Source organism: Canis aureus, chromosome 23 (assembly GCF_053574225.1).
Source record: "Canis aureus isolate CA01 chromosome 23, VMU_Caureus_v.1.0, whole genome shotgun sequence".
In the NCBI taxonomy this organism is placed as follows: Eukaryota; Metazoa; Chordata; class Mammalia; order Carnivora; family Canidae; genus Canis; species Canis aureus.
In genome coordinates this window covers 23,532,750-23,548,723 of record NC_135633.1, presented here as the reverse complement: position 1 = coordinate 23,548,723, position 15,974 = coordinate 23,532,750, and the positions used below count along the sequence as shown (strand labels likewise).

Below are 15,974 nucleotides of genomic sequence, written 5' to 3'. Positions count from 1 at the left end.
GACCCCTTTACTGGGGATGCCTGAGGACTCCTAGTTTGTCTTCTCTAAATATGCAGTATCTGCAAGAAAAAAATTAGACTGCACATAGTGTCTACCATAGAGCATGAATAACATTATGCAGAGTTCCTAGAAATCCACTTCTAGTCACCGAACCCCACAGAAATATTTTGCACCCAAATTATAACCACCCATAAGCATCAAGAGCCCAGCATACACCCAGCACCCCTTGATTTTCTGAGTTTACCCACACCTCCTAATCTGGAGCACCCACTTTTGCTTTGCAGCAAAGCTTCTTCTGCTGTACTTTATTCTGACTTATTCTTGTCTTTAAATTCTTTCTCCAGTGAAGTCAAGAACCTGGCATTGGCTGGTGGTTGAGGTCTCAGGAGATGAGAATTCTCCCGTCTCAGGCATTAATGGGTAGAGTAAAAAGAGTGTCTGAGAAACAGTGTCAAGTGTGCTCCTAAAAAGAAGACAGTGTGTGTGGGCCAGGTTGTTTGTTATGGTACCAGTATGACTTTCAAAGGTTCTATGGTGTTAAGAAATGGGACAAGCATAGAAAGCAAATCACAATATGGGGAGGGAGGGATCAGCCAATACAGCAGTGTGCAGAGCACAGGAAGGGTGATGATGGGAAGTTTGGATGAATTTTCCTAGAGAGGGAATGGAGAGAAAAGTCGTAAAGTTGTTTGACTCATTGGATGCATGTAAGGAAGTGAAGGATGCTCTCAGGGTGTGGATTGCTCACAGTGTTGCAATTCTTGCCTGCTGAGGTCAGAAGTAAATACGAATTGTGTCACAAGTGGAGAGTCAGGAGCGACATAAGGAGCTATTCCTTACCTGACACATCCTTGTCATCATGCTGAATGAAATTCATGTTGGTACAAATGGATCTCCTTCTCCTCATTCCCCAGCAAGCAGCATAGCCTCACAAATTCTGCTATTTCAATCTCAAACCCTCGCCCTGTAATTTGGCAGTCCCTAAACTGTTCAGGCTAAAATCTTTAAAAAAAAATTAAAATACTTAAAAATTTAAAAAAAGGTGAGGGGAATTATTCTGTAGTGAAAATGTCTATCATACCATGCCTCACTCTATTTATTGTCTTACAAATGCACTATTTCTTATTATGTACTCCAAACCTAAGACTTCCCAATGGAAGATATTTAGATTTTCATACATTTCACTCTGGATATTGGCACTTCAATATTTTCCCTCATTCACCATCCCTGCGTTGATCATATAGCAAATCCCATACATATGAATACTTGAGTAAAAGCTTTTAATTTTATTCAAATTAAACATATAATTCTGTTTCATTAGGAAGAAATCTATGGCACAGTAGAAAATGTACTACCACAGCCAATCAGATCTGAGTGAGGACATTGGTTTTACTGCTAATTATGTGTTTTTTAAAATACATTTTATTATTTATAGAAGCTTTAGGTTTACAGCAAAATTCAGTGAAAGTAACACAAATTAAACCTTTATAAGTTACCCTCTTTAGATACACCATGTTCAAAATCTTTACTGCCCTATCATATTCTGGATACAAAGTAATATTTCATATCACTTTGCACTAACTCATTGGTTCCACACATTGAGGCAATAAGCATTAGAAAATCTCAATAGCCTTCTCGGCCCTGTATTCCCAAACTGCTACACCCGGATGTAGCCTAAATGGTGGAAAGATCCCAAACTGACAAACAGTGTCAGTGGCACTGACAGGGTTACATACACTGTCCTGCATTTATCCTGGGGCCTCATATCTCAAAGGACTGAGGGAAGACTTATGAACTGATCCTTCCTGCTCAGAGAGTTATAATGGTCTCTAGTGGCCAGAAGAACTAGCCTACCAGGTAGGTGAGGACTGGAGGCAATAAAAGTGGGCGTAAGAGGAAAACACAGAGGGGGACGTGAGACACAACAGGGAGGAGAGTGGACACTCAAGAGTGTGAGAAGGACCAGGAGAATGTTCAAGAAGGGAAGGGTTCTCAGGTCATCATAGGACATGGTTTTCACCAAAATGCCTTCATGCTCATTCCTATAGGTTTCAAGCCAGATTCAGTCAGACTTTTCAGATTGGACTTCCCAAGGATACCCTAGATCTCTATGGTGGGTGGTCTGTGTGTCCATGGGCGGGGTGTGATGCTTCCAGCATTGAAGGATTATTTTTGTGACATGACAGAATGAGGATTCCAGAATGTGATTGGGACTGTATCAGATAACCTTCAATGTCCCTTAGAAGCCCAAGTATCAGTGCTTTCCAATATGACATAGTTGTGACTCAGGAGTCTACACCTCAAATTATAACTCCTTCTGATTTTTGAGTTTATCGACTACATCTCCTATTCTGAGGAATGGTAGAAGACCTCACGAGGCCATGTGAATGAATTTGAAAAGAATCAGAAGCAATAAGAATTGAGCAGTCAAAATGCACCAATGCCACACTATGAGGAGTTGTGGAATAATAGGCAGAGCAGATCCTAGTGAATCTGTGGAATATAGTGAATATATGTTTTTTTTTTAATTTTTTATTTATTTATGATAGTCACAGAGAGAGAGAGAGAGAGGCAGAGACAGAAGCAGGCTCCATGCACCAGGAGCCCGACGTGGGATTCGATCCCGGGTCTCCAGGATCGCGCCCTGGGCCAAAGGCAGGCGCCAAACCGCTGCGCCACCCAGGGTTCCCAATATAGTGAATATATGTTGTGGCAACTTCAGAACACTGACATGGCTGCTCAGATTCCAGGCTCATGATAGTCTCCAAAGATCTCATTCCTTTATTTGGACAGGCTTCCCATTTTATCCTGGGCTCTACCTTTATTTTATTTCCCAAACTGGTAAGGAACAGAATGAAAACTATGGAAGTATAGTGATTGAAATTACCAGAAGAATTTGGAGGTAAAGGACATGAAGCAATTTATACCTACAGCTATACTGAATTTTCACTTGAAGAAACACAGATGAATCTGATATCCTTCACTTCCCACCCCTCAGCCGACCTAGATCACTTTTGTAAGATGCCCACTCAGGGTGTTTCCTCTCTGGAAGGATACTCCACAGTCTCCTCATATCTTCCTACCTCCCATTACACTTCCAAGAAATATTGTTATTGTCGTTGCTGACATCACCATTATCAGTATTTTGTTTTAATGGTCACTATATGTAAGGTGCCGTGCTAAGTATTTTACCCACATGATCTCCTTTAATTATAAGTACAATCTTATCAAGTTGTTTTTATCTACAGTTTACAGATGAGGCTCCTTTGATTCCAGAGGGAAATAAGCCATTTGCCCAACCCAAACGTGAGCAAGCATTGGGACCAGCATATTACCGAGGTGGATGTGCTTGTGGAAGCAGAGAAAGAGTCTGAACAAGGTGGATGGAGGGCAGTTGCCCCCTCAAACCTCAATAGAAAGTCGTGGAAATGATAAAGCTGCTTCAGCCTGGCCTCCAGATCAGGTATATTCCAGTTTTCCATTAAACCTCAGGTTCACCCCTTCTTGGCAGACACCATAAAGTGAGAGAAATAGTGTGAACTGAGTAGCAGTGAGGTAAGTGAAAGGCAGATTTCCTTTTGGATTAGGGATGACATCTTGGGAGATAATCAGGGAAGAGAAGGAATCATATTGGAAAATTTGAGCTTGGAAGGTAATTAGTGCAAGGGTGGACAGGAGGGTGAGGGAGATAAGTCCAGGGCAAGAGAAGCAAGACTTGGTGATAGAAGAAAATAGCAGAAGGTCCCACACTATGTGGGCAGGATTAAATTGTAATATAAGTAGTCAGAAAGACTGGATTTATTATCTCTGGCATTTATTTATTTATTTATTTATTTATTTATTTATTTATTTATTTATTTCAGGACTACATGTCTTCTGTTGCATAGAAAACTATGATTATTAATCATTCCAGCCACATATCTGCCTCAGTCAGAGTTTATGTGCATGGAACTACACAAGACTGAAGGGGATCTGAATCTCACAAAGTCCAAGGTAGACTTTACAAGACAGGAAGATGCCAGTTTATTTATTTGCAATGGGAAGTAAGCTGTCTCCTGGATTGCAAATTCTCAAAACAGCATTTTGGTGAGCAGGGATTCTTGGCAAGTGATGGGCAAGTGGGATTTCGAGAGGTGGCTCATCTGTTGTACTTCAGAGATGTTGTTCTTGACCACAAAAGGGGTACAAGACTCTATTGGCGGGAAATATGTTTTCTCATTTGTTCTGAGTAGGAAAGACTTTGCATCCAGGTCAGATGCTTTCTCTGGGCATCCATACTTTCTAGTTATCTTGTTTTCTCTAGTTTTTGCTTTGAAGCATGAATTTCTGCTCTATCTTTCCTTATAGCACTTAATTTATTTAGTTACTCATTTTTATAGAAGGTACCACTCTCAAATTGATGGATTAGATCTGACCTTTAAGAAAGAAGGTTCTGAATCTTTAAAGTCAGAAGCAACCATACTTTGCTAAAATTATATATTTTATTACAATAAGAACATTACATATCAAATGACACAGTTCATTATTATAATTCTTAAAATTCTAAATTATTTCAAGTAAGTCTTTTAACCCATATTTAGCTTATGGTGATGCTGGTCCAAGACCAGGCCTGTGACTACATTTACATAATTTTGGATATGTTGGTAAGAGCTGCTTATGTTAATAAGTACTGCTGACCCATCCTTGTCTGAATTCTTTTTTTTATTGGAATTCAATTTGCCAACATATGGCATAACACCCACTGCTCATCCGATCATGTGCCCCCCTCAGTGCCCGTCACGTGGTCACCCCCACGCCCTGCCCACCCACCTCCCTTTCCACCACCCGTAGTTCCTTTCCCAGAGTTAGGGAATGTTCTGTCTCCCTTTCTGATATTTCCCACTCATTTTTTCTCCTTTCCCCTTTATTCCCTTTCACTATTTTTTATATTCCCCAAATGAATGAGACTATATAATGTTTGTCCTTCTCCGATTGACTTATTTCACTCAGCATAATACCCTCCAGTTCCAGCCACTTCGAAGCAAATGGTGGCTATTTGTCATTTCTAATGGCTGAGTAATATTCCATTGTATACATAGACCACATCTTCTTTATCCATTCATCTTTGGATGGACACCGAGGCTCCTTCCACAGTTTGGCTATTGTGGACATTGTTGCTAGAAACATCGGGGTGCAGGTGTCCCGGCGTTTCACTGCATCTGTATCTTTCGGGTAAATCCCCAGCAGTGCAATTGCTGGGTCATAGCGCAGGTCTATTTTTAACTCTTTGAGGAACCTCCACACAGTTTTCCAGAGTGGCTGCACCAGTTCACATTCCTACCAGCAGTGCAAGAGGGTTCCCCTTTCTCCACATCTTCTCCAACATTTGTGGTTTCCTGCCTTGTTAATTTTCCCCATTCTCACTGGTGTGAGGTGGTATTTCATTGTGGTTTTGATTTGTATTTCCCTGATGGCCAGTGATGGGGAGCATTTTCTCATGTGCTTGTTGGCCATGTCTATGGCTTCCTCTGTGAGATTTCTGTTCATGTCTTTTTCCCATTTCAGGATTGGATTGTTTGTTTCTTTGCTGTTGAGTTTAATAAGTTCTTTAGAGATCTTGGATACTAGTACCTTATCTGATACGTCATTTGTAAATATCGTCTCCCATTCTGTAGATAGTCTTTTAGTTTTGTTGACTGTTTCTTTTGCTGTGCAAAAGTTCCTTATCTTGATGAAGTCCCAATTGTTCATTTTTGCTTTTGCTTCTCTGGCCTTCATGGATGTATCTTGCAAGAAGTTACTGTGGCCAAGTTCCAAAAAGGTGTTGCCTGTGTTCTTCTCTAGGATTTTGATGGAATCTTGTCTCACATTGAGATCTTTCATCCATTTTGAGTTTATCTTTGTGTATGGTGTAAGAGAATGGTCCAGTTTCATTCTTCTGCATGTAGATGTCCAATTTTCCCAGCACCATTTATTGAAGAGACTGTCTTTTTTCCAGTGGATGGTCTTTCCTGTTTTGTCGAATATTATTTGACCATAAAGTTGAGGGTCCACTTCTGGATTCTCTATTTTCTTTAAAGATACCTCACATAATGTTTCAGTAGTATTGAAAAAGCTATGTGGCTTAGGCCTAATAAGGCAAGTGTATAAATCACTGCATGAGCCTTAAAAAAGAACAAAAAAGAGAGAGAGGCTAAAGTTAACAAAGCTCAGTAGCCTTTGCCAAGAAAATTCTGGAAGGAAATTATAAAGTGAAAGATGTAATCTAGAACTGTTTGTGTGTGTGCTGTTCTGAGTAGTGTCTTTCGAAGAAGATTGTCTGTATTTAGACAGAATGTCAATGGATCTGCATCCAGGAGGCAGGAAGAAATGTCCTTGTGGTCATAAAGTGGATATTTCACTTAACTGACAATGCACAGCAATGCAACGTAGACAGAGCAAAAATGTGAGGATGCATGGAAGAGTGCAAACAAGAACATGTCATTTGTTTTGTTTTGTTTTCCTGACTCAGATGCTGATCTCATGATTGCCCTCCCCACTGGCTTGGGATCCTGAATTTGGATTGTTAGCTGCACAGCGAGCTCCATGGCAACCTTAAACTCCAGTAATAGCCTGTCCTCCACATTCTATCTCACAGGTATCCCTGGCTATGAGGAATTTCACCACTGGATATCCATTCCATTCTGTCTCCTCTACCTTGTTGGAATAATGGGTAACTGCACCATCCTGCATATTGTTCGGACAGACCCCAGGCTCCATGAGCCCATGTACTACTTCCTGGCCATGCTTTCCCTCACTGACATGGGCATGTCCATGCCCACAATGATATCACTCTTCAGGGTGTTGTGGTCCATTTCCCGGGAAATCCAGTTCAATATCTGTGTGGTCCAAATGTTTTTCATTCACACTTTCTCCTTCACTGAATCATCTGTGCTCTTGGCCATGGCCTTTGACCGCTATGTGGCTATCTGCCACCCTCTACGATATGCTACCATTCTCACCCCAAGACTTATCATTAAAATTGGACTTGCAGCCCTGCTTAGGAGTGCCTTTGCCATGATTCCACTTTTGGCCAGGTTGGCCTTCTTTCCTTTCTGCCACTCCCACATCCTTTCTCATTCCTATTGTCTGCACCAGGACATGATTCGTCTTGCCTGTGCTGACACAATGTTTAATATTATATATGGGTTGATTCTGGTTATTGTGCTGTGGGGCATGGACTCTCTGGGTATTTTTGTGTCTTATATGTACATTCTGCACTCAATATTAAGAATTGCATCACGTGAGGGGAGGCTTAAGGCCCTCAACACATGTGCATCCCACATCTGTGTGGTACTCATCCTATATGTGCCGATGATTGGGCTCTCTATTGTCCATCGTTTTGCCAAACACTCCTCTCCCCTCATCCACATCTTCATGGCTCACATCTACTTATTGGTTCCACCCGTGCTTAATCCAATCATCTATAGTGTGAAGACCAAACAGATTCGCCAAGGAGTTCTCCACCTTCTTTTCCCCACAAAAATCAGTTCTACTATGATGTAGGCATGCCCTCAAGACAATAATAGCAGCAATCTAAATGATGTAAACACATACTGATTTGTCTGCTCTAGGTTTGCTGGCATCATATTTGTCAAACAAAGAGTAAAGAACAGAAATGGAGCAACAAAGCATCTGAAAATGTCCTAGGAGAGAATGGTGTCTACTGGGATTATATGGCTTGACTTAACATGTCTTTCATACATTCACTTTTAATATGAACACTTTTGATTGGAGTGTGGTAGATATCATTTCTATCTATTTTCTTCCATATCTAATCCTAATCTCTTCCAAGGTTATTTATCTGTTAATTTTTCATTAAATATATTAAACCCATGAATCTTTGTTTCCCTATACACACTGTATTTGCTAGGTACTTTTATTTCTTTTCTTGTTATATCAATTGATTTTTTTAATCAATTGCTTTTTATGTCTATTTTTTCTTTCTTTCTGAAAGATAGGACAAATTTAACATAAGAGCATTTTAGGGCTCAATGCAGAGGTTAGCAATCATCATTGTGCATTGCATCATATATTAAAAGTTTATACACATGTTATGCCCTACTAAGGATATTTAGTTTTCTCAGGAACAGTAGAGGCAATATGCCTATTTTTTCCTCTTACTAAATTTTTAGAAATAATTTTAAATTTATAAAAATTGAAACTCATTTTTTTAAATTGAAACTCTAATAAGTTTTGAAATAGTCAACATATTGTGATATGAAGTCTTGTGATCATATTCCATTGGGTTAAATGCATCTTAATAATAATTTAGGGTATACTACTTATTTGAATTTAAAAAAATATATTATCCTTGGTATCCCTGGCTATGAAGAATTTCATTCATGTAACAATGTAGCTCATTGGGGGTGTAGCTAGTAAAAATTTGTGGCAGCTAGAAATAGCTAAAGATTAAGGTCTCACAATTTTATCTGGAACTCTTTTCAATATTAAAACTCTCTTTCCTTATAATTCTGAATGTATCTAGTATCTGTCTGTGAATAGCGTTGTATAAAGATACTTGCAAATGTAATTGAATATTCTTAGTTTGTATGGCTTTAATTGTGCAAAGGCAAAATAAACAAAGGGGACAAATAAGACTTTAAATGTGTCATGGTTCCCAGTATTTATGTAATAATAATTAATATATTTTACATATCCTGTTATATCATATATCAAAGAGTTGGTACCTGTAAGAATGAATATTATGATTGGTATAAAAATGACACTAAATAATTAAGTGTATAAATGATAAAAGGAATGAATCAATTATTGAAAAAAAAAGAATGACTGGCTTGGATATTTTTAAAAATCTTTTAAAAATCTTGAATGCTCAGCAGTTGGGCATTTGCCTTCGGCTCAGGGCGTGATTGTGAAATCCCAGGATCGAGTCCCACATCGGGCTTCCTGCATGGTGCCTGCTTCTCCCTCTGACTATGTCTCTGCCTCTCTCTCTCTCTCTGTGTCTTTCATGATTAAATAAATAAAAATCTTTTAAAAATAAAATAAAATAATCTTGAAGGAAAAGATTTGACATGTCATGAACCCACATGTAATATAATAAAAGAGCTTACTAAATTAAAATTAGGATTTCAAATTTCAGGCATATGGAATACATCTGCAACTTCTACTATCTGGCTTTAATTCAACTATATTGTTTCCACCCTTTTAACCTATTTCTTGATTCTAATTCTAATTACCCCTCTCCTTTTAACAAATTCACCTTGAGTAAGTACATCAACTAAGAATAAGAAAGGTACATAAATATCAAAATTAGATAATATTTGGTGCAATAAAAAAATGATAGAAAAAGTGAAAATTTTGAGAGTGATCATTACCATCAGCTATTCATTGTATAGCATTTGACTATAATCATCTTTAAATAAGAACTGCAGATACCAAATATTTATTTATTTATTTATTTATTTATTTATTTATTTATTTATTTATGAGAGACTCAGAGAGAGAGGCAGAGACATAGGCAGAGAGAAAAGCAGGCTCTCTGCAGGGAGCCTGATTTGGGACTGGATCCTGGGACTGTGGGATCACGCCCTGAGCCAAAAGCAGCCACTGAATCACTGAGCCACCTCACCTTGTAGGGATGTAGGCATCCCTACAAAATATATCTTTAACCTATGGATGTTGAACATACCTTTCCTAGCACTTGTACTCCAAAAAACACAGTTTTATTAGTTTTTTGTTGTTGTTAATAGAAATATGTTTAAACTGTTGTACACCAGATTTTGCATTTTGCATATTAATAAAACTATTTTAAAGGAATATCTACATAAATACCCAATATTTGAGCACACAAAGTATTATTTAATGTATTACTATAATTACATTATAATAATAAAATATATTTCAACCAAAAACACTTGGAAGGTACATATTTTTAAAATTAAGATAATTCTTCACATAAAATACAGTTGGTGAGGAGATGAGTGATTTCATATATGAATGAATGAATGAATGAATGCATTAATGACAAGGTGGTATTGAGTTGGGAACAAACATTTTGTTTTGAACCTTAACAAAAGCAGAAGTGTAGTCTTTCAGCAAGCAGTTGGTACTCCAAAGACAGGAAGTTCCTGCCTAGAATTACAATAATATGACTGAAGCATCTTTTTCATTTCTATATGGATTTGTAAAGCAAGAGGCACTCTTACTCATATTGCCTTTTTTGACAAAGTCACAAGTATTTATTTGCCTTTTGAAAACATTCTCTGCTTTCTTGCAGAATCTGTAAGTACCCATAGAAGCCCAAATCATAATTCATTTTTGTATTTTAATCCCCAATCATTAGGCAAAAATGCAATGCAATTGTATTCATAATGTTAAATGTTATATTTTAGGTTATACCTTGATTCTCTTGATGATACAGAAGTCTCCTTGTGGCAAAACACAATGACAAGAAAAAAAATATTAGATCACATCCCCTTTGTCATTATAGTGTCTGGCATTTTCTTTTATACAAAGCATTGCAATACTTCGTTATCCCACTTAGTCATTCAGTTATTCAATATGGTATCTCTAAATAATAAAAACATAATTCCTTAAAAATATATAGTGTCTATTTCTAGAGTCTAGAAATAGTCATATGCATTGATAAAGAGAATGATAGCAATATAAGTATTTTAAAGGTACTCTAGTCAATTAATTCAACCACTAGACCATGTATATGTTTATATTATCTTCATGATGCATTTTTTGTTGTCTTATGCCAGGGAAAACTTTAGCTCTTTTATTAATCAACAAGTGAATATTTTCTAGAGGACAAAAGGGATTACATTCCAGAAACTATGTCAGATAAATTTAGAGATGATACAATTTGTCCCAGGCACTATAGAATGCACTCAGTAAGAATATCTGGTGTGTGAAAAGCTACACTAGCTAAATTGCATATGCTTATTTAAGTAAAGAGCTAAATGAATCCAGCGAACATAATTTTGACAGTCTGCCATAATTTATCTTTTGAGAATTTTCCTGACACAATTTCATCCCCATTAATCAGAATGTTAAGACATGTAACAGATTGATGCAGTTTTAGCAATCTGACCCAAGATGGGGCAATTAGCCTGATTTGGGTCCTTCCTAAGTCATAGATACTCAAAATTTCTTGGATGTCATGCCATTCCTCAGATTCTTTTTTTTGTTGTTGTTGTTGTTGGTTTGTTTACTTAATCTAACCAAAGTAACTTTCTATTGTGTGCAACCAAAAGAATCTTTATTACAGTATGATATTAAAGGAGCTATGAAACAGACATTTCGCAAGCTAAGGGAAATACTTTTCAGAGGAAAAGAAAGAAGTGTTTAAAGTATACATTCTATATAATACATAAAGACATATTAGGTCATTTCTTACATAAAATTATCAGCAGTTAGCATGTGATTAGTTAATACATTTATCTACTTAACAAATATTTATTATTTATTTATTTATTTATTTATTTATTTATAACAAATATTTATTAAATTATTTGTATACTCTGGATTCTGTGGATGCAATGATGAAGCTGGAAACTGAGCTAAGATCGTCCATAGCAAATTGACATAAGAGAGGCATTATGTATTACAAAAGGGATATTTAAGTCCCCTATACTGTTACAGTAACATTCCACTGTTTATTACCTTAATATGTTGAGCTACTCCTTGATGTTACTAGAGCATTTGCCTATTAGCTTCCTGTTTACCCTGGTTGGGAAGACAGCATTTGGAAATGTGAATATCTTAAGTTCTATCCCGAGATTAAGTATTCAGAGAATAGATTTGCCCAGGTTGATTCACACTTGACATTTAAATCTGATCCTCCATCCCATACTCACCAAATCCTTGTTGCTTCATAGCGCTTGGGTCATTTTGGTTGGTTACAGAGCCCCAAGACACGCATCCTTATCTCTTTTGTCTTTACTCCATAAACAATAGGGTTCATAGTAGGTGGCACCAATAAGTAGAGGTTTGCCAGGAGGATAAGGACATGCCTGGGTATGTGATTTCCAAAGCGATGGGTAAAGAAGGAAAAGAAGGCTAGAGTATAAAATATCAAAATGACACATATATGAGCTCCACATGTTCCAAAGGCCTTTGTCCGGGCTTCTCTAGAAGGTAGTTGGAAGACTGTTCTCAGGATTAGACAGTAGGACAGGGAGATGAGGACAAAGTCTAGCCCTGTGGTGAGGAGTGCAGCAGTGAGCCCATAAATGCTATTAAGGGAAATGTTATTACAGGCCAACTTGGCAATGCCCATGTTCTCACAGTAGGTATGGTGGATGACATTGCTCCGGCAGAAATGCAACCGGAGAATGAGGAGGACACCAGGGGTGACCACAGCCACACTCCGAGCCACCAGAGCCAGACCTACCTTGCTGATAAGAGAGCCGGTAAGTAGGGTTGCATAATGGAGTGGTGCACAGATAGCCACATAGCGATCAAAAGCCATGGCCAAGAGAACAGCAGACTCAGAGAGGAACAGAGCATGAACAAAAAACATCTGTGTGAGACATGCAGGAAACGTTGATGGGGAAGGGCCCTGCCAGAAGATGAGAAGCATTTTGGGCACTGTGACTGTACAAAGGAAAACATCATTGAGTGCCAACATGGCCAGGAAGAGATACATGGGTTCATGGAGGTTTCTGTCCCAGGCCACCACTGCCATAACCAGACCATTGCCTATCACAGCCAAAAGGTACATGAAGCTGAAGGGGATGGAGATCCAGATTTGGAAGTCTTCTAATCCTGGGACTCCAGTCAGCAGAAAGGCAGTGAAGTGAGCAGATGTAGAGTTGGATATTCTTACAGACAGGTGAGCCAAGTCTGTTATATGAAACATAGAAAGAAAATGGGTAAAGTACATACTAAATGAAAACACATATTTATTCCTTCATCCTATTAAAAACCTAAGTATCAATTTTGGCATGGTGAAATGGAAGGAGAATAAAATGGTCTGAGAAAAGCTATTAAGTATCTGAATGAAGGTATGAAGGTGTCTGGCTGGCTCAGTTGATAGTGCATGTGTCTCTTGATCTTCAGGTTTTGAGATCAAGCCCCGTGCACACACAAAAACCACAAAAACACAAACAAAACCAAAAAATCTGAATGATTATGGGCAAACCACTTCCCTTTTATGGAGTGTTCTATTCTCTCTGAAAAATAAATTGTGGTACTCACTTCAGCAGCGTATATACTAAAATTGGAAAAATAAATTGTGTATCAGAAAAATAAGGGTTGAAATCCTTGCTTTTGTAAACTAATTGTTATAACCACATAATTTATGTATATGTCATTTGAACTTTGATTGGTGCTATGTATTGTATGTAGTTTTTGCCTAACTTCATAATAATTTATTAAATACAGTAAAAGTTGTTTTCTCTGTAACACTGCATAGAAGTCTGGAGAGGGTTAATATTCCATTCTTTGACAAACAAACTGAAGGGGAGGACATGGGTTGGACAATAAACTGTACATAATGGACCAGCATGAAGACTCCAATTGTTGTTTCCCATCTTGGTGATATAAGAGATGTTTTCTTGCCCTACTTTTGCTACAGTAAAGAAAAAGTTTTACTCATCTGCTTCTCATTTGAATTCTTGAAGACAATGGTTAACATGAAATTTAAACTGCTATGCCAAAGTTGTAGTATCATTCAGATACTAAAAAGCGTTAACTCTTAAGGATCGTGAAATGGAATCAAGGAAGACAATAAAAATCCAGAGTATAGAGTGTTCTCTTTCAGAACAAGACAGTCACTGAAGATGTCAAGGACCATGATTATTCAATACCTATCATTGAAAGACCCATTTACAGAGTAATTTCGATTTTCATATTCACCAAAAAAGAATAACATTTTAGAAACTTTTTAAAGTTTCAGTAGTTCTTACTTAAAAAAAAAAGATTTTATTTATTTATTCATAAGAGACACAGAGAGGCAGAGATATAGGCGGAGGGAGTAGCAGGCTCCCAGTGGGGAACCCAATGTGGAACTCAGTCAGGACCCCAGGACCACGACCTGAGATGAAGCAGGCATTCAACCACTGAGCCACCCAGGTGCCCCAATAGTTCTTACTTATAACATATCAAAACATTGTAAAATAACAATAGCTTTCTTTAAAAAGCATCCCCAATATAAAATTATTCTTTTCCCAAGTCAATAAAACATTAACTCAACTAGTCAAGTTTTTAATTAAGTGCAGTACTTTTGGCAAAGCCACCAAGGATGTTTATGAATGCTCTTGACTGCAAATCTTGAGAAGTTTCAAAGTGATAGGCAATAAATGCTGTTTCAACTAAAAAGAGCTATCAAAATCTAGAATCCACAAAGGGTCCACTTTTCAGGTGGGGCTGTCATACCATCACTTAGATGGACAACTACACTGCATTGTAAAATATTTATTAACCCTTTAATTATTAATTGGAACCTTTTTGAGATTATTCCAGCCCTTCACAATAAGTAGAGCATATTATCACGTGAATTAATATATATTTATTCTATTCTCCCTTACATTGTTCTCTCTCTCATAACATTGAGATAAGAAAGAAAAGACAAAATTTCTCATCAAAAGGCAAACATATGGGAAAGATGAAATGGTTTTTAATGCAACTCTTAGAGGGATTTTTTGAATGGTTACTTTGTTAAAAATGTGGAGGTGAAAAAAATTAAAAATGTGGAGGTGTAACCACAATTTTATTAGCCTGGTAAGATTATGGCTTTGCTTCTTTTATCTGGTTGTCTCTTACAGTACCCAGCTTTGCTGTGTAATAACTACACAGAAAATAACAGCATATTTGAATAGAAGACATATCACATATCAGCACAGGGATGGGCAACATAGCAGTAATGGTAAAAATAATCATTGGAAATACATATTAATGGTTGCAATGTGCTAAGCATTTTCCTAAAACCCATTCTAATAACTTTACTTGGGTGTTAAGGGTAACAACTACTATATGAAGTAACTATGTTACTATCCTAATTTTACGTAGAAGACAACTCAGATACTCAAGGATTCTCCTAAGATTACATTACTAAGCAGTATGTGAAGCCTGTTTTGAAATCAAGGATCCTAATTGCAGCACCCACAGTTTTAACCAGGAAACTATTCTAACTTACCTTTTACATGCATGGTTTTTCTAAACCACTGGGAATATACAAAGGCAGATCTTGAATTTCCTCTTAGCATTTCCCATGGATATTCTTAGATGTTAGATAAAAATGTCAGGTCTATCTTATAGGGATTCAGAGAATGTATGTGTACTTGTGTGTGTATAAATATACATACATATATATACCTTTATTGTACACAGATATTTACAACAAGAACTCCAGGAATAACCTCTGGGCCAAGAAGTCTTTTGGGAATTTTACAGGGCCAAGTGATTTATTTTGCACCTGAGACCTACAATCGGTATGTGGATTAGCTGACTAAACCTATCTTTCATATTTGTGAAATTATATTTTCCAATTTTGAACTGCATTTGATAATTTTCCATCTCAAACCAAGTCTCTGAGCAGCGCAGCATCTCTGTACATCTTTGCCAGTTCAGTAAGTGCCCTTTAAGGAGTACCAAAAAAAAAAAAAAAGTTTCCTGAATGACTCTTCTGGAACATGGACATCTTTTATGACAAAGCCCAACTATTGAGGCAATTTTAATACATGTCTATATGTGATCAAGTGTACCTCAGTGAGATATTTTGAGGTTTTTCTAAGGGAAAAGCATGACTGTATATTTAAATAACTCCCATTTCTCAAATGAAGCTTTATAAATTAACATATACTGCTTTATGGAGCAATTTGAGGTTTATCAGAAAGTATAGAGTTTCACATATAATCCTTCTTACCCAATCTATTCTCCCTATTATTAGCACCTCACATTGCTATGATACATTTGTCACCATAGATAAGCCAGGGCAAAGATTCCCTTTATGCCCAGGGAAAGAGGTGCTATGGTGGGAAACCAAG

The 15,974-nt window shown here is 37.4% G+C and overlaps 2 protein-coding genes across 4 annotated transcripts; one reads left to right on the top strand and one right to left on the bottom strand.

Annotated features, from left to right (window-relative positions):
- The first annotated feature begins 2,744 nt into the window (after window positions 1-2,744).
- LOC144294802 (olfactory receptor 51L1-like) lies at window positions 2,745-8,923 on the top strand. 3 transcript variants are annotated; one of them, XM_077866758.1, is made up of 4 exons: window positions 2,745-2,902; window positions 3,249-3,463; window positions 3,864-3,993; window positions 6,491-8,923. In XM_077866758.1, exon 4 carries the CDS (start codon window positions 6,565-6,567, stop codon window positions 7,522-7,524), a length of 960 nt encoding a protein of 319 aa, XP_077722884.1. In that variant the 5' UTR covers window positions 2,745-2,902; window positions 3,249-3,463; window positions 3,864-3,993; window positions 6,491-6,564; the 3' UTR covers window positions 7,525-8,923. The 3 variants fall into 3 exon arrangements, with proteins under 3 accessions (XP_077722884.1, XP_077722883.1, XP_077722885.1); XM_077866757.1 differs by having other exon boundaries at window positions 3,864-4,086; XM_077866759.1 differs by having other exon boundaries at window positions 2,772-2,841; window positions 3,864-4,086.
- LOC144295159 (olfactory receptor 52Z1P-like) lies at window positions 3,161-15,137 on the bottom strand. The gene is made up of 3 exons (XM_077867614.1): window positions 15,125-15,137; window positions 11,890-12,831; window positions 3,161-3,201 (listed from the first exon to the last, which is right to left on the bottom strand). Exons 1-3 carry the CDS (start codon window positions 15,135-15,137, stop codon window positions 3,161-3,163), a joined length of 996 nt encoding a protein of 331 aa, XP_077723740.1.
- Window positions 15,138-15,974: the final 837 nt, after the last annotated feature.